The 27,356-nt window shown below is 37.0% G+C and overlaps 1 protein-coding gene and 1 long non-coding RNA gene across 26 annotated transcripts in view; one reads left to right on the forward strand and one right to left on the reverse strand.

The window, feature by feature from the left end:
- The first annotated feature begins 3,945 nt into the window (after positions 1-3,945).
- The window catches only part of LOC6032343 (ryanodine receptor), a 60,306-nt gene continuing 36,895 nt past the window's right edge, over positions 3,946-27,356 (forward strand). For 14 of the 25 annotated variants that reach the window (XM_038252389.1, XM_038252397.1, XM_038252395.1 and 11 more), the window contains exons 1-3: positions 3,946-4,160; positions 18,927-19,292; positions 22,195-22,398. In XM_038252389.1, the coding sequence (XP_038108317.1) occupies positions 19,239-19,292; positions 22,195-22,398 (258 nt within the window). In that variant the 5' untranslated portion in view covers positions 3,946-4,160; positions 18,927-19,238. Of the gene's footprint in view, positions 4,161-4,343; positions 4,594-18,926; positions 19,293-22,194; positions 22,399-25,291; positions 25,307-27,356 lie in introns of those variants that run through there. The other 11 variants (XM_038252386.1, XM_038252392.1, XM_038252383.1 and 8 more) reach the window with 3 other exon arrangements.
- LOC119766757 lies at positions 25,561-26,062 on the reverse strand. The gene is made up of 2 exons (XR_005277109.1): positions 25,846-26,062; positions 25,561-25,776 (listed from the first exon to the last, which is right to left on the reverse strand). It is a non-coding gene; the product is annotated as an uncharacterized LOC119766757 (long non-coding RNA).

The following is a 27,356-nucleotide window of genomic DNA, read 5'->3' on the forward strand; positions in this document are numbered from 1 at the left end:
TGTCATCTAGAGCAAATCCAAATAAGGGTCATTCCATCTGAAGCGGAACAGCATTTGAAAATTACCCTCTCCGATCCTGCTCAAATTTGGCAGGGTTGTTGATACTATCAAAACATGCAAGAATCCCGAATTTCATCCAAATCGGACCACCCCCTCCATTTTTGTACCTCCCCAAAAAATCGACTTTTTGGCGATTTTTGACCAAACCTCCTAGTTTCAAACGGCGATAGCTCAGGAACCATAAATCTAAGAAGGTCAGTCTTAGACTCAATTTTGAAGGAAATTGGACGTAGAATCCATTTCCGTGGTCAAAATGTTGATTAATTATTTTTTTCTACCTGTATTGCGCAATTGAAAACTTTAAACGGCCGTATCTCAAAACACCCCAACCTATTTTTTTTATTTGACCTCACCATCGTGTTCCCCGGCCAATTTTACATAAGAATCACTTATCGACAGAAATGAATATGTTTCGTTCCAGAGATATCGAATTTTAAAGTTTTGTGTTTTCGAGATTACCTACATCAGCTTCATTCACCGCATCTGCTAGAAGCACACAGGCGGGCTGATCAATAAATGCTACCTGGACATTTATTGAAATAATGTTTAATCATATTCATAAATAATTTTTATCAAATTGGGCAAAAATTAACTGTATAACACTGTAGGAAACTGGAGATTAATCGCGAATGTTTATCTGCTCAAAAATATGAATAAAATGATTTTCTGTGATAACCCACAGGACTGAGCAATAACGACACACAATAAAGGGCAGAATTGGATTCCGACGAAGCGAGCAGGAAAATGCAATTAATCTTGTTAGTGACACTGAACAATAATTGCACGATACATTATTGAGTAAAAAATATGAATTAAAATGAATAAAATTTGTTGATACGTTGTACTCTAGTGAAGGACGATCACAAGGAGTAGGAAAAGGATTTCTGGAAAGTTAAAACTGAAAAATGTAGAAAAATCTCAAAGTTTGATCTGCTGCAAAACGGCTAATTCCCCAAATTTAGTTGCGATGATTTCGACACCGTCCGCAGCAGTGTTTTTTTTCTTCTATCATTCTTGGATTTTTGGAACACAGTACGGCTGCTGTCCTCACGTATAAGGATTTTTTAAATTAAATGTACCTTGACCAAAATCATCTTTTAATCAAATGGAGCTGGCTCACAATATAAAAATTGATTTAATATGATCAATCTTTTAAACCATAAATCAGATTTTCCAAATTATGGTAAAATGTCAATAATAAACTATAATAATAATAATAATAATAATAACGCAGGTTTTGGGGTTTATGCTGAATGGCACTGTTTTGCTACCGCCCATGATAAAGGCCCTAGTCATGGCCTCGGAGGTAATCTAAAACAGTTAGCAACACGTTAAAAAACGGTGCATTCAAAATAACCCAATAAATATTCCTTTCACAAAAATAAATTGATCAAGGTAGTGGAACAGCATCTAATTCCAGCGTTTCTCTAATGTTGCCATATCAGCGCTTTGGCATTCAAATACAGCTGATTAAAAGCGTTTTTAACTGAAATCGAATGATACATAGCTCAATAAGAAGTGAACAAGCAAGTTTCTATCAAAAGTTTTGCAACATTTGTTGTTTAAATGAAAATGAGCAAATTGGACGAAACTAGAAGCGAAAACTTAACCTGCCAAACATACGAGAATTTCCCCTATTAGCCATTTAAATAAATATTTGCGTAAAATTATAAAAATATAAATTAAATTAATCATCTCGCAGAGTACCAGGTACCAGTTATTGATCAGCCCGTCTGTGTGCTTCTAGCAGATGCGGCGATGTAGGTAATTTCGAAAACACAAAACTTTAAAATTCGATATCTCTGGAACGAAACATATTCATTTCTGTCGATAAGTGATCCTTATGTAAAACTGGCCGGGGAACACGATGGTGAGGTCAAATAAAAAAAATAAGTTGGGGTGTTTTGAGATACGGCCGTTTAAAGTTTTCAATTGCGCAATACAGGTAGATAAAATAAATTAATCAACATTTTGATCACGGAAATGGATTCTACGTCCAATTTCCTTCAAAATTGAGTCTAAGACCGACCTTCTGAGATTTGTGGTTCCTGAGCTATCGCCGTTTGAAACTAGGAGGTTTGGTCAAAAATCGCCAAAAGTCAATTTTTTGGGGAGGTACAAAAATGGAGGGGGTGGTCCGATTTGGATGAAATTCGGGATTCTTGCATGTTTTGATAGTATCAACAGCTCTGCCAAATTTGAGCAGGATCGGAGAGGGTAATTTTCAAATTTGCACTTTTTCGTGCACAGTTGAGATGGAATGACCCATAAGTTTTTTCAAAAATGGTTAGGCCGTTGCAAATATTTTTTGAAGTTTATGTCCCTCGACTCTGGCCAAAGTCGAGGTGGTCAAAAAAATTAAAATTCAAATTAAAAGCCATGGTATTAACATTTGAATGAAAAAAGTGTTTTAAAATGCATTTTAAAGCTAACCAGTTGTTTTGCAATCATTAGTTTTTAAAATATCCAAGTATTGAAGAGATTTTTTTTTCGCAGAAAAAAAACTTTTTGCGGTGCTGTACACTGGAATTCCACTAAAATTATTTTTTTTTTTTTTTTTGATCGATCTCAGACATGCTAAATATGATTTAAAGCGCGAGAAAATGCATTTAAAATTGTTTTCGGTTGATTAGATATCTGTTTCCTTTTTTGCCCCCTGATTTTTTGGAGCGACTTGAAGGGAGGGCGAAAAAATCTTATGAAAAATTGAAAAATCTTATTTAGATTTGCTCTAGATGACAAAAAATTGCCATCTTTTGAATGATGGCACGAGTTGGACAAAATTCATTTAGCACTGCTGCCAATTTTTCAATAGAATACAATAATTGAATAACCATAGAAAAAAAAGATATTTTAACATTATTTTTAGATGTTAAACCAAATTCGCAATAAAAAAAATTACTGTACATAAACTATGACATCATGCACTGTTTTGAAGTTATAGGCACACAGTAAAAAATGATGGTAATATTCATCAGGAAATGATGACAGATTTTGCGTCAAAAAAATGTGTAATCTTACATCAGAAAATGATGAATTTTCATCAGTTTCTGGTGAATATTCATCAGGTTCACATTTTTACACTTTTTTTAGGTAATGTTACTCAAAAAAGAGGTAATATTCAACCTACCAAATTTTCAACATTCCAAAATTCAACTTTTTTTACCTTTTTTTTGTTACCTCTTTTTTATTACCTCTTTTTTGAGTAATATTACATAAAAAATGTGTAAAAATGTGACTCTGATGAATATTCACAAGAAACTGATGAAAATTCATCATTTTCTGGGGTAAAATTAAACATTTTTTATGCCACAAATCTGTCACCATTTCCTGATGAATAATATTATCATCATTTTTTTTTTTTTCGTGTAGGACTGAATCAGACAGGTTTAATTTGTTACCTGTGGGTTGTAGAACAAATAGTTTCGTTTCATTCTTTTACGTGCGATTTACTGTGTGACTAAAGAACTACTTTAAATGAGTATATTTGTTAATGTTTTTACGCAAAAAGTAAACATCCCTCCGACCAAACACCTCAAATTTGATCGACTGAAATTGTACATCCTTCCCTGCGTTGATTTCCCACACCGATGCAACAGCTGATGGCGTGTCCAACTCACACACTTTTCACTCTCAGTCTCAGCCGATTTGCCGCAGTCCGGCACATGTTTTTCAACATTTACTTGGACTGTTGTTTGCGGGAAAGCGGCGTGCAACGCCGCGTTTTCCCACCCCACAAATACACCAAGCTGTTGCTCACCAAATCCAATCATCTGTTTTGGCTTCGCGAGTAGCTGAGCGCGAGCGGATTTTTCCCTCACTCTCGCACTCTTTCCGAGAGCTCATTTTCCGAGCTCCGGTGGGACCTTCTGGCCTGACAAATCTAGCTGCCGGGAGCAGAACCGACGAAGCAGTCACTTCGAAACGATCGCACACGGTTTTCCCTCGTCGTCGTCGTCGCGCTGCTGGTCTCAGTCCGCGGTCCGGGAGCTTTTCCTTTTGGAGTTTTTTTTCTTCTGTTCCTTCGGCGGTCTTCCCGGGTTGGAGCGTTTCCCGCAGTTTTACACGCTGTTCCAGGAGGGGGTTGTTGCGGGAGTTTTGTAAGTGTCTTTGGGTTGGGATTTGGAGAAAATCTGCAGGAAAAGTGAAAATTTCAGTGGGGAAAAGTAAGAAAATCCCGCAAGAAGAATTTTTCCCAGGGTGGCTAAGTGATATTTTAGTGTCTGTTGGCTCGGCTCGGATCTTAAAATATCGTGGCGGTGGCCGATGAGTGGATTTTTTTTTCAGTTGCTCGCCGTTGGACCAGTCGCGCACACACCTCGCGGAGTTTTCCTGTTGCTGCTGATTTGCTGCAAAAACCGGCCCGTGGATTACGGTTTTTGCAGTCACCTCTGGAATTTGCTGGAAAATCGTGAAAATCAGTGTTTATTTTGTGTGGGAAAAAGCTCAATTTAACATCGAAACCCAATTGAGTGCAAAATAGGAAAAATTCAAAACCCAAACCCCTCGCCAAGTGAATTTAGTACGGATTAGGTAATCCACGCACGACTAATCCACTCAGCAGTGCAAACGAAGCAAGAAAACCCCACCACCACCACCCCATTTCACCACCGAGCTTAAACCTCCAGCGCCACGAGGTGAAATCATCTACTGCTAGCGAAAACGGTCCGGCCCAAATTTCCTTAAACAGCAGAAATTGAGCGCAGGAAAAGTCGGAAAATTCGCTCTCGGAAAAAAGCGCGAAAGGGCGACGCGCGCAACTTTCGACCTCTGAGTGAGCAGGCACCAATACTCACGTGATTAAAGTGTGTGAGTGGGAGAGAGTGAGATCGGAATGAGCGAGGGAGTGAGCGAGTGTGAGCAAACGTGAGTGCATTTTCCTCGGAGAGCGGAAAGGGAAACTTTTTAAAAATATTCTTGAATGGTTTTTTGGGAAGGGGAGTGGAAAAAACGCAAGATTTATTGAAACGAGAAGCAAAAGCGGCAGATTTTGTTCGCTGTGAGACACAAAAAGAGTGATTTTTCTCGAAGAACACGGCGGGTGGAAAATGTTGTTGCTGTTTTTGCTTCAAGAAAAGAAAAGAGAAGAAAAAAAGCGGTGGTGTGTGGGGTGGGTTTTGTCTTAAAATATGAAGTAACGATTCTGGGCGAGTTTGAGCAAACACGAAACTTTTTGTGACTTGTACCGGATGCGTGCGTTGCAAAAAGTTGCGAAATTCGACGCGATGATGAGCGGTAAGTAGATTAAATGGTTTAAAAATGAGTGAATCGCAAAGATTTAAACATGATGCTTAGTACTCTGTGGTTTATTTTAAGTAAATTTACTCACTTGAATGATTTGCAATGCCGAGCAAACGAGACGGTTGGTTTTTAGTTTCTTGTTCACTTCGAACAAATTTTAACAATAGGTTCACACGACATTGCCATTTAAAAAACACGGAAATACCAAATTTTGATAATAATTGGGCAAATAACAGGGACCAAAATGTGCCCTTGGTTGCCCACCAAAATCTTGTCTTTGGGAGACCACAAAAATACCAAAACATGTTATTCTAATACCACAAAATAAAACCATTTCAATACCAAGTTGAGCTATTCTGGATTTTTGCTTGAATACCAAAACTTGGTATTGTCATGTTTTTTTGTATTCTCACGCCCTTGGAACATCAGTTTTTGGTCTTCCACACACATGATTCTGGTATGATTCCATGGTATTTTACCATCTATTACTGGGCAACCAAAAGCACATATTGGTCGCTGTAATATGCAGAAGTAATACCAAAATTTTGTATTTTCATGCCATTTTTAGTGCAGCACCTGCAATTAGTGAAAAAACGGATATCACAATGCTCCATATGTAACAGCAAAATCTTCTGACCTGATTATTCCATGTTGTTCTCAGTGATATACATTTGTCATTGATGAACGGATTATCCTTGAAGTTTTGAAGCTTCTGAAAAATAACAAGATTGAAAAATAAAATGAAACTGGATTCCAGTTACCAAAAATCAATAATAGTAATATCGATTGACTTGTTAATCAAAGATTTTTTTTTCTTAGTATTTTCTTAACATTTTTGGTTTTCATTTTAGAGCAAAATTAATGACCTTGTAAAAATTGGTTAAAATTATCCCAGAAGAAATTGATAAAATACTGTAATACCAGAATAACATCAAAATATGGTATCTTGACACAGAAGATTTTGCGCAATTTCAAGTAAATTCTTTAGGGGGTATATGAAAAAATCAAGTATGAAATTTTCGGTTTTCATTGAAGGCATTTGCATTGAGAAATCATTTTAGTGCAAAATTATATTATTAATTAAAAAATACAAAAATCAATGCTGTCAAAGACAAACTTATGGGAATTGGACGAGCTTTCCGATAAAATTCTTCACGAGACTGAAAAATCATGTCTGTCATATAGAAATTGCCAAAAACCACTAAAAACCTATTTTTGCAATTCCGTTGTGAAACTACATACTTTTCCTGTCATTCACGAACGACGAAACAGCCTACTTTTCCCTACCAAAAAAACAGAATCGAATAGTAACCCTTTTCAAAACAAATGCTGAAAAGTTCTACTTTTCAGCACTGAAATGGATGCTGAAAAGTTGAACTTTTCAGCACTTGTTAGGAAAAGTAATACTTTTCAACATTTTTTTTATTTAAACAATTCATTGACTAAATAAATAGACATTTGACCTATAATTCTTATCAATGAGTGTTTTAGGGAATTGCAAAAAATGTTGTATGGAACTCGTTGCAAAACTTGATTTTTCCATCACTCGTCGTATTTATCTAACTCGGTGAACCTCGTTGGATAAATGTACGACTCGTGCTGAAAAAATCCTCTTTTTGCAACTTGTTGCATAAACTACTTTTTTTCAACATTTTTATTTTTTAAACCGCTGTATCTTCACAAGGATTAGGCATAGAATAATAGCCAATATCGAAACTTTTAAGTAAAATTGTCTGGGGAATCGATTCTCACTGCCGGTTTTTGAAAATTTTGACGTTTAGACCTGGGTGCTGAAAAGACAGAATGCGTAACGTGATTTTCGAATGCTCCCAACTGCTCCTCACTACTACAAGTGCACTACTACTATAAACATAAACAAAGTAGAAGGCTTTGTTCAAGCTCAAGCGTGACATATTTTTTGCTGCTGAAGTGACTGGTTTTGAAACATTTTGAATCTGTTGATGTTAAAGTTTTCGCTGAAAAATTAAGTGCTTCGCGCATTTTTTGTTCGTAGACTAAACGGTGGGCGGCCAAAATATGACGATAAATTGCGTCAGAAGTGGGTGGAATTTTGTGAACCAGAAGAACAACCGAATGGAAGTTCCGAGATTATGTATCTTTGTATTTAAAGATTTGTTGACTTCGAATACCTCAAAAGCTGGAGTAATTTTTTTAATCCTAACAAAATAAATTATAGATCGATTACAATACTTGCCATTTCTTGGTATCATTTTGCAAACAGTAAATTGGTTCCGCTTTGACAGTTATAAATTGAGGCCGCTTTGCGGACAACTATTCTGCACCCAGGCTTATAGATACAGCAAATTTTATTTTACAAGATACAAAAATATTTAAAACCCTTACGCCCTTCTCAAATGTCATTTTCGAGTGCAACTGGCTCCATATACACAAAAATGGCTTATACAGACCTAGGATAACATGTCTAAAAAGTTTCATTGAAATCGGAGAGGGTCAAAAGTACAAAAAAAAATCCTGATTTGAGGAGGAATTGTTCTATAACGAAACCCGATTTCTAAATTTTGCTTTTTCAAAAAATACTTTTACTTTTTTAAATGAAAACATAAAAATATTTGTATCTTTCTATCTTCAAAAAGCTAAATGTCTCATACGCAAAACAGCAAGCTGAGAAAACGCATTTGACGTTTGTCTCACATATAAAACTACGTGCTGAGTTTTCGCGAAAAAAAACTGGATTTCCTCCTGATTTCTAGAACAAGGCACTGAATGTTTTAGGCTTTTCTGAAAGATCACACGATTTTGAAACAAACTGCATCAATAACTCAAAAGCGATGCAAATGCATATGGGACATTTTTGCGGTCAGGGGCAGTTAAATATTCGCGAAAAACACAGTTCCGCATAACCAATTTCAAAATTCTTTGCCTTCCCATTTTTTTTTTTTCAAAATTAAATATCTGTGTAGATTTTGAGCCCAATTGTTAATCTTTGTGTAAGAAAAAAAAAAATCACGAAACTAAAACTTTCGCCTTACCAAAATTTGTTTATTTGAAACTCAATTACTTTCAACTTTGTCGAAGGGTGCGAAACGATCCGAGTCCAAAGAAATCGGTTTTTGTACTTGCAAGTACGTCCTCGACGATTTTTTTTCTTGCCACCCGATTATCCTCGTTCAATAAGCTTTATAATTTTCTTTGTTTTTTCTGTCACTTTTTCAAGATTTCAGCTTGTATTTACATACACTCAAACCCCGATGATTTGACACCAACTGTTGTCAAACACTTTTTCTTTTGACACCCCTTTTACACGGAGTTCACACACACTACCAAACTTTTGTTTTCGAAGTGTTCGTGAGCGCCGTGTTTTTACAGTTTACAGTTCGTCACTTTTTAGTTTGACTTTGACCAACCAACGGGGTACAAACTTAAAAAGTTACCAACCACCTGAGGTTTAGTGTAATCGTTTAAAAACCTTCAAAGTGATAAAAAAAATTCATCGATAGAAGATTTTGAAAAACAATTTCTCTGACTCGGGACAGATCCGTCAAAAGCCTTCTGGTTGAATTAGCGAGGATCTTTAGAGTTTTATAAAACAAATATCTACCCGTGTTGTTACATTTATTACAAGAATAATCATTTTGGTAAAAAAAAAACTACACTGATTTTATTATATCTTAAATTAACAATTTCTTTGCCTGCTAGAATTTCAATATCGCTGCTTTCAAGCAAACCAACCACGTCTGGCAATAAATTTCGCAAATATTTGTCAGAAGCCCCCCTCCCCTTCCCAGCGGAACCAGTATCCGTCACGGCTGTGTTGTGCGTTTCCAGTGCGTGAATCCGCGGATAAAGCTCTCCCGTCTTTTCTTCACGAGGCAGAAGCACAGCAGAACACACCTCCACCACGGCACGTGGGCGCAGCTCTTTTAATGATTTTTTGATTATGTTTGGCGCCTTTTTATGTGTGCGCCTTGCATGATTTATGTACGACATGGTGCCAAATCCGGTATGTCCTGGAGGCAAAAGAAAAGCATCCTTGACGACGTAATAAGACACTTTCTGTGGACTTTGGATTTGGAATACTTGTACTGAGTGGAAAAGAGACAAGACGAGCGTAGATGGTGGGAAACTTATCACTGGCGGGAAATTTCATGGTTTTTCTGTATTTTATTTAATGTTTTGAAACAAATTTCTTGAATTTACCCAAAAAAGTTCAATTTGCACGATTGGAGCCATTTATTCAAATTACGCTTACCCCAGCTTCTTCAAAAAATGAGCAACAGAGCGTTGAAACGTGGGTGGGGTTTTTAATCGCACTCGAGGAAAATTGCCTTCCAGCGAAATGAAATGTGCCAGACGGAAACGAATGAATTTTCCGGCCCACTTCTGGGGTGGGTGGGAAACCCGTACTCGTTTAGGGGAAATAAAGTAATTTGTTTGCGCTGAAGATTTCGAGGATGAGAATTGGAAACAAATTGTCTGAATTTAAGGTAGCTTTAAGTTGAAACAGATGTCATCACTTTCCGTACAGAAGCTTATAAGATCATTTGAAAGATGTGTGTGTGCAACCAACCAAACGGGACCACGCGGCCACTTCTTACAAATTGAGTTGTTTCCATGTATTTTTAGATCTATATTCTACACATGCAAATAACTCGCATAGGCATTTGGAAGGTGTTAGCTCTGCCGAGCTTCGGTGACCCATAGGGACGTGGCGTTACATCGTGCTGCCACCTGGTTTTTTTAAGCGCAAGAGTGTAAAAGTGCTGAGTCATCGTCTAAAAATAGACGGCGTCCTATCTCGCCCAGCAAAATGAAGTCGATAAAGTAGTCGGCTTCGATGAGAAAAAGTGGAAAATGTGGTCTAAAATTAGCGACGCCATCCCCCTATTTCTACGCTGGCTAGCCGAGCGCGAGGTACTTCAGCTTTATCGACAAGCCCCGCCCTGAAGAACGTTTGCATCAATCGGATTCAAACGTTATTTAGAACTTCCGAACCCTTGTCAAATGGACAAGGACCCAGCGCGTACATAGTTGAGAGTAACAGTATTCCTAATTCCAGTTATAGCTCACCAAGTCGTGATGGCCTAGTGGTTAGCATTTTTGCTTACCGATCCAAAGGGCAGGGGATCGAACCCCGACTCGAGCGACTTCGATTTTTCGTTCATGTTCAGAGTTTCGAGATTTATTTTTCCTATACTTTCTCGTTGGGAGCAGATGGGCATCGAACCCAGGACCATTCGCTTACAAAGCGAACACCGTAACCAGTCAGCCACGGCCGCTCCTAGCTTATAAGATCATTTGAAAGATGCCATATTAATTCACTATTTATTTACCTAACACCAAAAACAAGGTTAACCCCAAAAGCCACACCATCTCATTTGTTTATCATCAGGACGAAAACCTCAACCCATTTGAAAATTGATTGCATTTTGCCCATTCGGTCATAAATCCTGACACTTTCGGGTCGGAACCCAGGCAGGAAAGGACCCGCCTAACCGTCAGGCCCACCATAATTGCATCCCCCTCCCTCTCTTGGTTGATTTGCGACTTGCTTCATCTATTCTGTTGCGCCAAAACCAACGTCATCCCAACAACAACAACAACAACAACAACAACAACACAAGAACGCTTTCTGGCATGACGTGAAAGTTGAGGATCAAGTCAGAAACCGTCCCGAAAAGGGGTCTGAGGATTGTTCTGAGCCCTTTAATGCCCAAATATGAATTTTAGGAAGCAGTCAGGCATGGATTTTGCGACAGATGTTGAAAAAACCTTATTATTGCGATTATCAATTAAAATATTGGATTCACCTAATCAAGGAAACTGGTTTTTATCAAGTCGTGCGAAAATGCGAACTGTTGCAAGATTTTTAATATTCTTTCAGCCTCAAATTTCAATCGCATTTGGCATGATGGACTCATGTATAAACAAACCGACCAAAATCTACTAAAACTGCCTCTTAAGTCCGGATTATTTGCTAAAAGTGTGATTATTGTAAGAAACCCTTTCATGTTATTTAAAACACCTTTCTAATAAGTTCAAAAGATTGATGAACTGACAACCCTACACCCAAAACTGGTCAGCGCTCGTCTGAGAGAATAATGGCCTCGAGCCGAGAGAATAGTGGTACCATTTACAGACACAAAGATAAGAGCTCGAGATGGGCGAGAGAATTATGAGCCCTCAAAAAATTTTGAGGAAACGATTCTCTCGACTCTGAACTGTGGGTGTAGCAAAGTTATAAAAACTTAAGTGTTATTTATGCACTTTTTGGAGTCTCAGATACTTTGAAGAAAACGTTGTCCGGATCTGTCAGGCGACCCATCGTTGAACGGGTAATCAAAGATCTGAACCCAATAAAAATTGTGTTAGTATAAATGTAAAATTTAGAAAACGTTAAATTTTATTTGTCGGATATTTTCAATTTACAAAATCACAAATCAAATTATTCGCTCTACAGCATTGCCTTGGCGTTCTAGATTACGAGATTCCTACTCGAAACTTGGTGTCCGAAGGCTTGATTGTTGAGGCAATTGCAAACCTTTTTGTACACCTAAAGCTTCCATCCACCCCGGGATTCGAACTGACGACCTTCGGATTGTGAGTCCAACTGCCTACCAGCAACTCCACCGAGACAGGACCTAGGGAGACGACTCCTACACCTAGACTGAGCTAACGACCTAAGTTCCCAAAATCGTGAACAAGCGTTCATGAAAATGAGAACCTCGAACAAAGTGTTCAAATCCCATGGTACAATTTTGAAAAACGTACCATGAAATTTGAACACATTGTCATGAACGCTTGTTCAACATTTACTTCCCTGTCCGACGGAAGGCGTGATCAGACAAATCTCGTCTCAAAATTTGCCACCGGAGCATTTCTCTACCAAAACCGGAAATGGATTTTATTTGTATTTTTTGATTTGGCTCAAACTTTGTGGGGGCCTTCCCTATGACCAAATAAGCTATTTTGTGTCATTGGTTCACCCATACAAGTCTCCATACAATTTTGGCTGCTGTCCATACAAAAATGGTTTGTAAATATTCAAACAGCTGTAACTTTTGAGTGAATTTTCTGATCAATTTGGTGTCTTCGGCAAAGTTGTAGGTATTGTTGAGGACTTTTGAGAAAAAAAAATAGGTACACGGAAAAAAAAATTTGGAGATTTTTTTATCAACTTTTTATCACTAAAACTCAATTTCCCAAAATACGTATTTTTTGATTTTCGAGATTTTTTGATATGTTTTAGGGGACAAAAATCCGCAACTTTTGAGCCATAGAGAAACATGGTCAAAAAATCTGCCGCCGAGTTAGGGACCATCCACAAACCACGTGGACACTTTTTTGGAATTCTCAACCCCCCATCGTGGACAATTTCCATACAAATAAAAACTTTTTTGTATGGAGCGTGGACAATCGCCGAACCCCCCCCCCCCCCCTCCCTAAGTTGTCCACGTGGTTTATGGATGGTCCCTTATGAATTTTTTAAAAAAATAGTGATTTTTGGAAAAAATCGAAGTTTTATGCAAAAACAAGTTTGACATTACTTTTAAATGCAAAATTGAATTTGCAATCGAAAAGTACTTTACAGATTTTTTGATAAAGGGCTCCGTTTTCAAGATATAGCCACCGAAAGTTTGATTTTAGCGAAATATTTGCAGTTTTTCAATTTTTTAAAAATAGTGACCATGAGTGACCATTTCTAAAAATATTTTTTTTGTAAAGTTCAGAAAATTTGCTATAAAATTGTCTAAGAGACATTGAAGATTGGACCTCTGGTTGCTGATTGAAAATCGGACCATTAATTGCTGAGATATCGTCATTAGAAAAAGGTGGGTTGTTTTGGTGAGATTTAGAAAACTTCAATTTTCGTGTTTCTTTTTCTTAAAGCGGCTCTATCTCAGCAACCCGAGGTGCAATCTTCAATGTCTCTTAGACAATTTTATAGCAAATTTTCTGAACTTTTCAAAAAAAATATTTTTAGAAATGGTCACTCATGGTCACTATTTTTAAAAATTGAAAAACTGCAAATATTTCGCTAAAATCAAACTTTCCGTGGCTATATCTTGAAAACGGAGCCCTTTATCAAAAAATCTGTAAAGTACATTTCGATTGCAAATTCAATTTTGCATTAAAAAGTAATGTCAAACTTGTTTTTGCATAAAACTTCGATTTTTTCCAAAAATCACTATTTTTTTAAAAATTCATAACTCGGCGGCAGATTTTTTGACCATGTTTCTCTATGGCTCAAAAGTTGCGGATTTTTGTCCCCTAAAACATATCAAAAAATCTCGAAAATCAAAACATACGTATTTTGGGAAATTGAGTTTTAGTGAAAAAAAGTTGATAAAAAATCTCCAAATTTTTTTTTCCGTGTACCTATTTTTTTCTCAAAAGTCCTCAACAATACCTACAACTTTGCCGAAGACACCAAATTGATCAGAAAATTCACTCAAAAGTTACAGCTGTTTGAATATTTACATACCATTTTTGTATGGACAGCAGCCAAAATTGTATGGAGACTTGTATGGGTGAACCAATGACGCAAAATAGCTTATTTGGTCATAGGGAAGGCCCCCACAAAGTTTGAGTCAAATAAAAAAATACAAAAAATAAAAATGGTCGAAATCGGCCGATTTCGTAGAGAGTTGCTTACCGGGACCTTCTGGGATCAAACCCAGGCCGACTGGGTGAGAGGCAACCACGCTTACCTCTACACCACGGTCCCTATATTTATGTGAGGAAGGCATCAACAATCTTAAGTAACTTTTTTTTATACCATTTTAAATATTGAGTAAAATTCACAGTCTTTTATCCCACCTTTCTATATTTCAAATTATATTTATAATTTTTCAATCCGTAAAAAAATATTTTTTCGCTCCGATCATATGAGCCATCACTTTTCACTCGACAGTTCAACAAATATCGATCCGATTTTCAATGTTAAAAAATTAATTATTTGGTAATTCTTCTAATTAATAAATCTTTTAAAAAAATCAAAAACAATCGTAACTTTTCAAGATGGCTTGAATACACAAGTATTAACCCTTTTGAAATGTTATCCCTTCAAATTGTTATGAGTTTGGACTTTATTAGGAATACATTCAAGCTATTTACAAATTATGGGGCTAAAGATCGAAAAATAACGAACATTTCCAGAGTCACTACAATTTAAGTAGAATGGTAGAGGAAAGGTTGCTCTTTTTACCCTCCTCAACAAAATGTACTCACATTAAAACCATTTAGACACTACAAGGTTAATTTCGTCCAAAAAAGATTATAAACAATGTATTTTCATTTCATTTTATAAGTAACACGCCCCAGAAGCTAAAGGGTTAATTATTCCATTTTCCTCGCTACATCAAGTGCTGGAGAACTTGTGGAATGTGGGTCACAATAAAGGATGGGAAGGAATGGAGTCGACATCCCTCTTTGCCAGGAAGGAAAACTTCCGGGCTTCTTTTCGGAGTTTACGACCGAGCATGAATAATTTATCAAACTAATAAAACAACTGGCGTAGGTTTTGACCGTCGCAACATTTGCCGATAAGCTTCTGGAGTTGGTTTTGTTAACTGGTTGGAACTTTGAATGTACTACACTGTGTGACAAAATTTAACTAAACCATTTTTTTTATATTTTTGCTAGAAAGCGCAAACTTTCCTCAAGTGTCTTACGTTGATTACCATACCGGGCAGCGAGTGGCAATGGAAATAGTGTTGTGTCACAGAATTTCCCGGGGTCGAAGCTTGGAAAAGCCTGCCTTAAAATGCCGCATCTGGATCCATAATGGAATGGTGTACCGCATTAGAAAGTGAGGAAACACATACACTGCAACGGAGACGCTCACAAATAAACACGTTGGGAATCTGGTAGAACAACTGAAAAGGGCAAGAAAAAAAATTAAAGTTTCTTAGAAGATTTAAAATCTACAAATCATTCGAATTTCTTGATACCTATGTTATAAAAAAAATATTATTTTCTTTAGTTGAAACTCACTCAAAATTCACGGAAGAAGCGATGAAAACCCGACACCGAGCAAACACACCTGTAGCCGCATTTGTCGGCTTGAATTTTGTTTCAGAACCTGTGGCCTCGGGAGACCGAAAAAAGCTTAGAGGCTGGCTGGCGGCCCTAAAAAGCTTCTTAGCCAATAGGTACGGCACGTACGGAGGAGGCCCGATTGTCGGCAAGAAAGGAAAAAGGTCCTTCGGAAGAAACACCCCACTCCTGGTAAAATTACAACCGCCAGTGCGAGGTAGTGAAAGCAACTGTTGATGGGGAAAACGTACCACTACAAAACTGAAATCAGAGTATGTATTCAGGCACGGGAATTTCGGAATTTAAATTTTAAGGAATTAAATTATTTTTTGCGATATATTCACTAAAGATTACACCGTCCATCAAAATTTCTGCGTATAACGTCATGATTCGAAATCCGGACACTTAGTAGCATATAATTTTTGAATTTGAAATATTTCAAGTGAAATGTTTCGCATTTTTGGTAATCTTATAATTTTATGTTATTTAATTGTTATGACATTAACTACTGCGATCAAACAAACTTTAAATGAAAGTTGATGTTAGAATTCATCAAATGACACAGTTTTGACATTCAAAATGCGAACTTATATCCAAAAAATTGATAAAACAAGATGAGGTGTGCGGGTTTCGAAGCGTCCGGGAATTCGAATCATGACGTTACTCAATTAGAGATCCTCATGTGTTTTTTATTCGTTGGACGAAACCGTCTTGTTTGTCCTTTTAACTTGTTTTATTACACCCCCACGACTCGCAACTCGACCACCTTGCGGATGTCGTCCGGGGGTTGTAAAAGAATGGTTACACTGTCCGCTTTGTAAGCGGATGATCCTGGGTTCGATTCCCTTCAGCTCCAACCTTCCAACGGATGGGGAAGTAAAACGTAGTTCTAAATATAAAGCGGAATTCAAATGAACACAGTAAAACAGGGTTTTTCGCATCAAGTTATGCATTAACACTACTTCTTGGACTTTGATTTGTTTTTTTTTGCGTTAAAAAATGTAATAAAAACATCCCGTCTCCACTTCAGAAAAACCAAAGAGGCTCGCAGGGCAAAAAGGTTGGGCAGACCTGATTTAGGTAGACTTGACCCTGCATTTCAACAATCCGGAAACCAGCCTTACGTTTGATCGATTAGTTTAGTTTTTCGTGCATGGATGTTTTGTTCAGTTGACGACTTCTTACTGCATTTTGAATCTTTTATAAACACAGTCAATTTTGTTCTAAATATTTATCTTTTAAGTTTTTTTAAAATATTTTTCATTTTATAAATGTTATACATTTGACAGGGATGTATCAAACGAAAAAAGCGTGGAAAAAAGGCCTCAGCGCAAAATCGACGAAAGTGGACAATTTTCAAAACACCCTGACACAGCGTAGGTTACCCTCATGGCTAATAAAAAAAATACGGGTCTTATAATTTCTTCGGCCAAAGAACTCCCAGTCAAATTTGGAGCACGATCCAAACACTTTTTTTTTTGCTGACGAAAAAATCAACAAACTACAAACTAAATGACAGATGGAACAATATTGATATCAAGGAGATCGACAGCCAGAGAGTCGACTGTACATTATTACACTCAAACCCCGATGGTTTGACACCAACTGTTGTCAAACGAACGGGGTCACGTTTTAGTTTGACACCCCTTTTACACGGAGTTCACACACACTACCAAACGTTTGTTTTGAAAGTGTGCGTGAGCGCCGTGTAAAAAGTGACAGTTCGTCACTTGTTAGTTTGACTTTGACCAACCAACGGGGTACAAACTAAAAAAATGTCAAACGAAAAAGTGACCAACCACCGGGGGTTGAGTGTATTACAGTCGACTCTCTGGCTGTCGATCTTCTCGGTATGGGACCATCCATAAACCACGTGGACACATCAGGGGGGGGGGGGGGTATGGCGATTGTCCACGATCCATACAAAAAAGATTTTTTGTGTATGGACAAGTAACAGATTCCCAAAAAAGTGTCCACGTGGTTTATGGATGGTCCCTATCAATATTGCTCCAGTTGTCAATAAATTGTCCAGTCCCTTCAAAAAGCATGCTTTGAGTTTTCATTCTATATTCGCTCTCGACGGTCCCTTCAATATCGCCAACGAGAGAGTCCACTGTATATGTTTTACACTCGACTCTCTAGCTCTTGATTGAAAAAACAATCGAAAAGGACATATTTGTATAGTTTAATGAAGAATCTGTATTATTTTTAATAGGCTTCCGGATACTAAAAAGGAAAAGTCAGTATTACAATATTAGCTAAAAATGTAATATCTTCAACTCATGACAATTTCTACGAAGCGATATAACTATGTATCAATTCAACTTTTTACAATAAAATCCTCTAGCTTGCGATATTTTATATTAAATGGCTTAAGTGAATCTGGTTGCACCCTGATTATTTTGTTCTGAAAAAGCGTTTTTCAAAGCGACTTGTTTCTTTTCCATAACAAAATGCTGCATTTTGAACAACGGTTAAAAACATAATGATTTACAAAATTGCTCTGAAACAAAGTTGAATTTCCGACTATCCGTGCCAGTGTGCGCCCCACTCCAAGCACAGAACTTTAGCCGAAGGTCTCCCACCGCAGTTTCCTAATGCCTCGTGACAACAAGTGGCGAATCCGGTCTGGCACCTGTTCAAAAAAAGCTTGCCTGGGGGTCTACAGCAAAGCCATTCTTTTCCACCCAATCATGGGGGGGGGGGGCGGACTGGAAAAGCCCAACTCCTATTTAGCAAGTGTGCGGCTAGCCCGGGAAAGAGCATTAAGGGATTAGGCATTGAAAAATTGGGCACGTGAAATCGGAGCGGGAGGAGCTTGTCCCCGGAACGTGCCTCAAATTAAGCGCTCGAAATTTCTGCCCAAAAAGTCAGGTTGGGGCACAAGCTAATTTGTTAATTTAGCACGTCTCGCTGGGTGTGGCCATATTTTCTGGGACGAAGATTTATGAGCTTTCAGCAGGACGTTTGGATCGGTAAGGTGATTAGATTAGTCGAGAAGGGCTACTCTATCATACATGGAATAACCAACCAGTGATAAAAGTATTTGATTCTGAGTTGATAGGTATACATGAAAGCGGGTCTCCGAGCTTTAAAAATGAGTTCATTTTAAGAACAGAATCATAGCCTTACCTCAATGAAAAAGGCAAAAGCTACTTGCTCAAAGCTGTTTTAGTTCACCACCTTTTGCAAAATATTGCAATATTGCCATGGTACGATTTTCAAAAAGGAACCAAGGAATTTGAACACTTTGTTCGTGGTTCCCAATTTCACGAATAAGTGTTCACGATTTTGGGATTTTTTTTTTTTCCGTGTAGAATCGTGTTCTAACATTGTTAGCATCTATTTATGTTTTGGTCATTTGTGATTTTGCAGGGATTCCAAACTTTCTACTTAGTTTTACCGGAGTATTAACATTTATTTTTTCTTTCTTTTTCAGAATTTACTTCACGTCGTGCTCTACCTAATCATCAATCTCGTATTTCTCGCTTACTTTTTCAAAAGGTCCTATGTACATAGGAAACACATGGCGCATTGGTGGTTTTGAAAAAGTAATCTAGATTTGATCAATTTCCCTGTTTTATGTTGTTTTTCTTGTTTTTAATTAGCAAGTTAACTGTGACCCTTAAAATACACTTAAATAACGCAAAAATTGCGAAGCAAAAACGAATGTCGACTGTTAAAAACCACAAGTGATTTAAAAGATAAAATTTTACTGAAAATTGAAAGTTCCCAAGACGCATGAAATAACGGCTAGGGAAAGTCCGTAGTTTTTGTTCGTTATTTTCTTTTTTCGCCGGCGTTTTGTCGGTGGAGAGGCCTTGAAATAAGCAACCGGACACCAGAAACGGCCCTCCGAGGATAGAGAGGGAACGGAGTAGCAGAGCTGCGCGCAACAGACAGGACGACTGCCAGCAACCATGGCGGAAGCGGAAGGAGGATCCGAGCAGGATGATGTCTCATTTCTGCGGACGGTAGGTTAACTGCATTGTTTGCCAATTATTATTTTCCACGAATTCAATTTGAACGACGTGTCTCGAACAACAGATATCCGGAAGTCAATACAAACAAAATCCAAACAGTTTTCCTACCAATATTTGAATGATAATTTAGAGTGGTTTGATTTTTGATGGAATGTGCCGAATCGAATGTGAATATGTTTTGAATTACAGGGTGCCCACTCAAATCCCATTTTCAAATTCTCGACTTTTACAGAACCTCAAATATCAGGGAGTTCTTACCTAAAGAATATTTTCGAATCAAAAACTGTTTATGAAAAAGTCAACAGTAACCATCGAACAAAATTTTTGAGTAATTTTAACTGAAGAAACTTGTGAATAAATTTCTCAAAAAATACTTCAGAAAAGGAAGCACCCATTATTTCGATTCAGATAGAAAACATAAACAACCTGTCTTCCCAAAACAACTGATACCTTAACAAAACAAATAATTTTTATTTGGAAAATCGCCAAACAGAAAGTTTTTGTAGTTCGGTTATAACTGGAAATGAAAAGGGAAAGTTAAGCGTTAAAAAAATAAATATTGTTCTAAATTTAGTTTTTTTTTCAAGTTTTTCTATCAAAGAACGTTTTAAACCTAATTATTTTTTTATTATTTTCAAATAATGTCAAAATGTCTTGGAATTTGTTTGATGTTATACCAAGTTCCTTGTCTAATTTAGTAAATTTGGATTTTAAATTATTGAATCGACATTGATTTATTGAGTTGTCAGTATATAAATGTTTTTTTTTTTATAATTTGATTTGAAAATCATCCAGTATCATAAGACTATAACCTCAACAAAGATCATTCGAATTATTGAAAATGAATTTTGTTTATCAGTAAAAAAGTCATGTTATACATTTTTATTCTTTATTAAAACGAACAAACGTTTGCTTAAGTTATATTCGGAAATTTCAATGCATGTTTTCAATCAATCAAAATTCAAATCAAATAAATGAAAATCAAATTCAGCTTAATCTACAGTTACCTTTCTGACCCATATCTCAACAGTTATTCTTTAAATAAATATTTCAAGATTTCGGTTAAAATTTTTGAATGAAATTTTTATATTTATACAGGGGTTGGAAAATGAACATTCGTTTTGTTTTCAAATGAAACTGCGAGTGTGGATTTTGATATTTCTCAGGAGGTGGTTGTTTCCCCCGGATGCGCCGGAGTCAAGGGGGGCCACGCCGGTTTTAGTTGTCGAAAGTGAGCCTCATGATTGAAAGTTAGCAAGACCAGGTCAAATAACTATTTTAGTCAGTTGAGCGCTTATCGATTTGTTATGTTTTTGCTAAAAAACTCACCACTAATAACTGAAAAATTCCAGTATCATAAGACTATAACCTAAACAAAGATTTCTTGTTTTTTATTGCGATTTGTTTTCAGTATGTTAAAAAAAGTTTTTCATTTTTCTATTAAAACGAACAACGTTTGAGTTTATTCGAAATTTGCATGTTTTCAATCAATCAAATTAAATCAATAAATGAAAATCAAAAGCTTAATCTACAGTTACTGACCCATACTCACATTTCTTTAAATAAAATCAAGCATTTGGAAAATGAATTTGAATGAATTTAATTTTATATTATACAGGGGTTGGACAAAATGATCGGGACAGGCAAGTTTTTGTCAAAATTCAAATGCTTAACTTTTATTAACCGATTTTGATGATTCCATTATTCCAGTTTTAGAAAATGGAAAACTCCGTGGCCACCTGTTAATCATTCAAAAGCAACGGCGTGCCATTTTAGTTGTGGTGAGCTTTTTATTTAATCAATATTTTTTTCCTGAAAGTACAACTAATAACCAGTCGAATGCAACCGGAAGCTTTGAATTCCGTTGAAAATTAAATAAAAAGCTCACCACAACTAAAATGGCACGCCGCAGAAAAACTTGCTTTTGACATGACCTCGAAATCAATTTTGTAAAAGTCCATTTTCTAAAACTGGAATAATTTCCCTTTCACCTGCTTCTTGAATCATCAAAATCGGTTAATTTTTCGAAAAGTTATGAGCATTTCAATTTTGACAAAAACTTGCCTGTCCCGATCATTTTGTCCAACCCCTGAATATTTTTACCACAAAAAAACTGCCAAACTAATGTTGAAATCATTTTATTTTTCAAACAGTCTTTCAATTTTCAAACAAGTACGATTGGATTTCCCGACTTTTTGACAAAAAAAATCACAAATTGCCGACTTTTTCCCGATTTTTCTCGGAATCTGGCGAATTCCCAACTTTTCCCGATTTCCCGACTTGAGTGGCCACCCTGTAGTATTGTTCGCGTTGAAGCTTTTAGAAACAAGTTTTGCTATGAAATCGTCACTCGTGTCATTTCTAGGGACCTACATAGGGAAATGAAATGTTCTGGGAGAAATTTCAAACACCCAAAGTCATTCAAATGTAAGGTTGAAAAACTTGTAGTTTTTCTTTGGTGCTGGCACTTTTATTGTACCGAACAAGCAAAAACGTAATAAAAACTATCAGATTATTATCAACGACAGTTTTACAATACTTGTGGTTGTTATAAGTCTCGTTTTATTACCAAAATTATTTTAAATTGATTCCAACCTTGTTCTTGCATGATCTTGTTGCTCGATTGGAACCCCGTTTTGACAGTTCGATTGGAACCCTGAGAGTGACATTTCGCCTCTCCATATAGGCTCTCTAGTCATTTCTTGTGGCACGTCTACTACACGTCTAACGGGTCTAACACGTGGGTGTCTGAGATTTCAAAAAAGTGACCACGTGGTTTATGGATGGTCCCTTACGAACTTTTCCAAAAAAAAACCCAACTCTCATTGTACGATCCACTGCTAATGACTTCCTGTTCTCCTTTTCTCTTCTTTCTCCCCTCTCCACCACACAGGAAGACATGGTCTGTCTGTCCTGCACGGCAACCGGCGAGCGTGTCTGCCTGGCGGCCGAGGGCTTCGGCAACCGGCACTGCTTCCTCGAGAACATCGCCGACAAGAACATCCCGCCGGACCTATCGCAGTGCGTGTTCGTGATCGAGCAGGCCCTCTCGGTGCGTGCCCTGCAGGAGCTGGTCACGGCCGCCGGTTCCGAAACCGTAAGTACCCAAGGGGTTCACTGTTACCACTACTAGGGCAACTTTCACTACCACCACAACCACCTCGCGCAAAAAACTGCCAACGTGGCCGTTTGAAGTGAGCCAACAAAGTATAAAGATTATTTTTTTCTGAGAATACTAAAATTAGTCACACGCCAATAAACACACATGGTTGAAGATTTGAAGTGATGATGCACACAACAAGAGTAGTAGTGTGTGAAAGAATGAAAAAAAAAAACACCTCCTTAAAATCACGAACTGCACCACCACTTACGAATGTGATACACTACACCCACTAGAATAGAATATTCACAGAGTATATGTATAATGTTTCTTATTTGTAGGAAACGAAATTCATTAGACTTCGATAATCAAGTTAAGGTTAAAGGGTAGATGATTAAAGAGGATGTAGGTTATTTGATTTTTATAATTTTCATTTTTCTGCGAATAGGGTCCTAAAGCCCTATGCTAATTTTTAAGTACAACGGTTCAAATCACGTTTACAAATCATTTCTGAATATTTTTTTTTTATTTTAATGCAAAAAAAATACCAGACAACATGTTACGAAGGATCAACAATGGTAAGATAATCTTCTGTCACGAATGGCCGCGAAATAAACTTTTCAAAATTAATTAAAAAAATTCATCTAATGTGGTCGAACAAAGGTTCTCAGGAAAATAGGCTTTACCTTCGTGAACAATAATATCAGCAATTTAAGAATTGTTTTTTTCCTATTGCAAATCTACTACAATAGCGTTCAATAGAGCCCTAAAATTTAGCTTCAATTGGTGATATTATTGTTCACAACGATAAAGTTTATTTTCCTGATTACAATGACGCATAGTACGACCGCAGAAAGCATCCTACTTGAAACAATCGTAAAATGTCTTGACAATTTATTGTTTCGCATTAAAAAGAAAAAAGTTATCAAAAATTGCATATAAAATTTTACATAGGGCTTTAGAACCCTATTGAGAAAATTTGCTAAAACTTTCCCAAAGAATCTACGGTGCTTCTTGCTCATGGCAAAAGATACAGCAATTTGAAACTGGACTTTCTTCGGGGAAGGTTCAGTAATTTTTCTTTAGCTATTGACTATTGTATTAGTTTTTCAACTTGGTACTAAAGCCCTATGTCAACACAACCATTTCTGATCACTTCTTCATTTTAATGCAAAAATTTTTTTTGACAAGACAACATTTTTTCGATGGATCAACTATGGATTTTAGACGCAGTTTACAGAAGAAACATTTTCAATACACTTTTAGTAGGAATGGTTAATTGAACGTAATTTGAACATGACATTACAAAATATAATTTGAAAATTTAAAATACATAACATTGCTCAGATTTTTCTAACAGTTACCCCACAAATTCGGAACAATTTTAACATGAAATAACATTCAAATATAATCTTTCGATTCGTTAAGAGTCATTCTCTATCAACTCACACAAAATCAGGAAATAGTTGTCTCGACGCATCTCAAATTTAGAAAATTAGGAAAATTACGCCTTTTTCGATAATTAATAGCTCGAAAGAACGTTTAGCGGATTTTTATAATTTAAAATATTCGATTTGTTTTATAAGATAGAAAAGATAGTTTTTGAGCAAGGGCTAAATATATTTGCAGTGGCGCCATTTTTTTATAATATTTTTTGGAAACTTTGAAAAAAGGTCACTTACAAAACTCAATTTATTCATGCTTAAGTAATTTACAAAAATATTGATAAAGATGTAGAGGTAAAGCCATTCAAAGTTTGATTTTGTTAGAATTATTAATTTCATTCACAAATTTTTCTTATATTTTTCTCTGTGAAGCTTTAAAGAACCTTTGGTTTCTAAGGTACAGGTACAAATTTAAGATTTTTCAAATAGTTGGCAACACTGCCAAATATGTTTGCCCTTGATCCTTTTGATAAACAATATTTTAAAAACCTCAACGACCAACGAAAACGCCAACTTGTAGAAATTTGGTTAATATACAATACAGGAACCGGACTCCTCACATAAATCCACAACACAAGCTTGACAATCGTTACCTTTATACACCAAGATAAGATTACGCGACATCGAGCAACGTATTGATATTGTTATCAGTTTTATTATTGAGCCATTTCCTACATGTTTTTTACACGTTGAGTGCCGTGCTTTTCTTTTTGCTTTTTGTTTTTTGACGGCTTAGCTCTCCTCCTCCTTCAACCAAAAAAAAAACAAGACCCAAAAAGGTCCCATATGTTCATCTTTTACACACACTCCCATATACAGTCAATGTTTTTAGACCTTCGTCGTTGGGTCGACGTCGGTGGTCGTAACTTATCCGACAATAACCGTGAAAATGGCTGCGAACGGCAAAATACCTTTTTTGGCAGGGACCTGCGACGACGGTGAGGTTATGTTTTGTTCACGGTAGAAACGAAAAAAAGGTCCAGAAAAGACAAAGTTATGTCGGTTAGGTTGGGAGGCAAGCTTTTGGGGAGGTCGATCCCCAAGTGGTCGTAAAAATGGCACACACACTCGTACTGACTGCAAACAGGTGGAATGTTTTGAAGGTCGTCAAGAAGATGTTATTAGATCAAATTAGTTTTTGGTTTTAGATTTTACTTTGTGCAATATTTGACGTGTTTGACGGGAGTTTTGTTAAAAGTTCCATAAAAATTTAAGTGCTCCTAATTTTAAAACCCCTTACTAGACGTTACTCAGTAAAACTAAGCTGTCACGCGATTACGCTAGGACCATGATAAAATGTAAATTGTACAGCTTAATTATACGTCAGCTAACCCATAAAGAATAGAAAAAATTACAATTCACACCACAAAATGTTCAAGCAGCAAAATTTCATCCAACCACACCGTCTGGCTTCTTCTTCTTCTCTCTTTCTCTCTTAATTCCAGGGCAATGAGTCGGTAGTAAGTACACACTTTCAGTCCGCCACTACAGAAAATGGTACCAGATTTCATCCCGCAAGCAAAAACCCCAATCCAATCAAAAACCAAAACGTTCTGAGCAAGCAAAATCTGTCTGTTTTTTTTTACTGTAAAATTCTGTTTGTTTCTTTAGTTTTTACTTTCTTTCATTTTCAATTGGTTGAATTTGGTGTTTTTTACTCTTTTTATTTTCTTCTTTCTCTACTTTTTTTTTGTTTTTATTCTCTTTTCATCTCCTTTTTCTTTTGTTATGTTGTTTGATATGGTTTTCAAAATTCGTTTCTTTCTAACTTTTACTTTCTTTCTTCCTCTCCCCGTCTGTCTCTTGTGAACGCCGCCGTGTTTGTGATGTGAACTCCTTCTTTTTTTGTCATTTTTAAGTGTTTTCCTCTCAAAACCTTTGTTGAAACTGTGCGGAATGAAACCAAAGAATGCAAATACTACCACTGTGCCTGAAAAAACGAAAGTTAAAAAAACACAAACACAAAAACTCTACAAATTTGCTTTGAAGCAAGTCTAACCGCTCTTTGTTTCTGAATGTCAAAGTTTGCTCCTCGAAAACTGGCGAACTATCCACACACACTCACACAAACAAGCGCCAGTGACAATGACAGTGGCGCACGTCCTTGAACAGCGTACAACAGAGAGCTGGAGCGGTTTTAATCCTTGAGTTGCGCCGTCCTCGGCTCGCAAACATCCTTGTGTACAGAGTTGAGACCACAGACAAGCGGACTTTCGAAATATCTTTGAGAGAAAAAAAAACAAAAATTCAAATTTCCGATCTGTTTGTCTGTGGTTAATCAAACAATAGGAAAAAAGTAGCATGACACTATCCGCCATAGTGGAAGCCTATTTTCATCAACACACAAATTTGCACAAAAGGCGAAAACCCCCCCGAGTGTCGTTACCCTCGACCAGTAGTTTCAAGTATCTTTTCAAAACAGTGTTCCCACGAGCCTAAGCCATCGGCTAGGCTAGGTTCATTTTTTTGGTTCAGGTTCACACCACACGTCGGCAAGCACCGTCGGCTCAGGCTCACTGAGTGCCGTGAGCCATGGTTCATTTGGTTCAAACCAGGCGAGGCTAGCCAAAATGAACCATTGGCTTGAACCTGGCTTGAACCTGATCAAAGAATGTTAGGCTAAACGGCAAGCTTTGTTACACCGTAGTATGCTCAAACCGTAACATTCGCTACACCGTAGTATGATTACACCGTAACATTATTACACCACAAAATTCGTTACACCGTAACATTGTTACACCGCAACATTCATTAACCCGTAACATTGTTACACCGTAACATTGTTACACCGTAACATTGTTACACCGTAACATTGTTACACCGTAACATTGTTACACCGTAACATTGTTACACCGTAACATTGTTACACCGTAATATGATTACACCGTAACATTGTTATACCGTAACTACGATGCAACAAATGTTGCGGTGTAACCAAACTACGGTGTAACAATGTTACGTAGTAACACTGCTATGGTATAACAATGTTACGGTGTAACCAAACTACGGTGTAACGAATGTTACGGTGTAACAACGTTACGGTGTAACAATGTTACGGTGTAACAATGTTACGGTGTAGCAATGTTACGGTGTAACAATGTTACGGTGTAACAATGTTACAGTGTAACAATGTTATGGTGTAACAATGTTACGGTGTAATAATGTTACTGTGTAAAAATGTTACGGTGTAACAATGTTACGGTGTAACGAATGTTGTGGTGTAACAATGTTACGGTGTAATCATATTACGGTGTAACGGATGTTACGGTATAATGAATGTTACATTGTAACATTGCTACACTCTAATATTTGTTACACAGTGCATTATTCCTATGGTTCTCATTAGCCTGGTTAGCCTGGCTTAAGCCATGGTTCATGGTTCACTGAACCAGGATTGAACCACAAATTGAGGCTTAAGCCGAACCAAGTTTATAGGTGAACCTAGCCTAACCGGTTCATTTGGGAACTCTGTTTCAAAATGTAGCTCACCAGAGAGGCAGCGAACGGTCC

The sequence above is a fragment of the Culex quinquefasciatus genome, chromosome 2 (assembly GCF_015732765.1).
Source record: "Culex quinquefasciatus strain JHB chromosome 2, VPISU_Cqui_1.0_pri_paternal, whole genome shotgun sequence".
Lineage (NCBI taxonomy): Eukaryota > Metazoa > Arthropoda > Insecta > Diptera > Culicidae > Culex > Culex quinquefasciatus.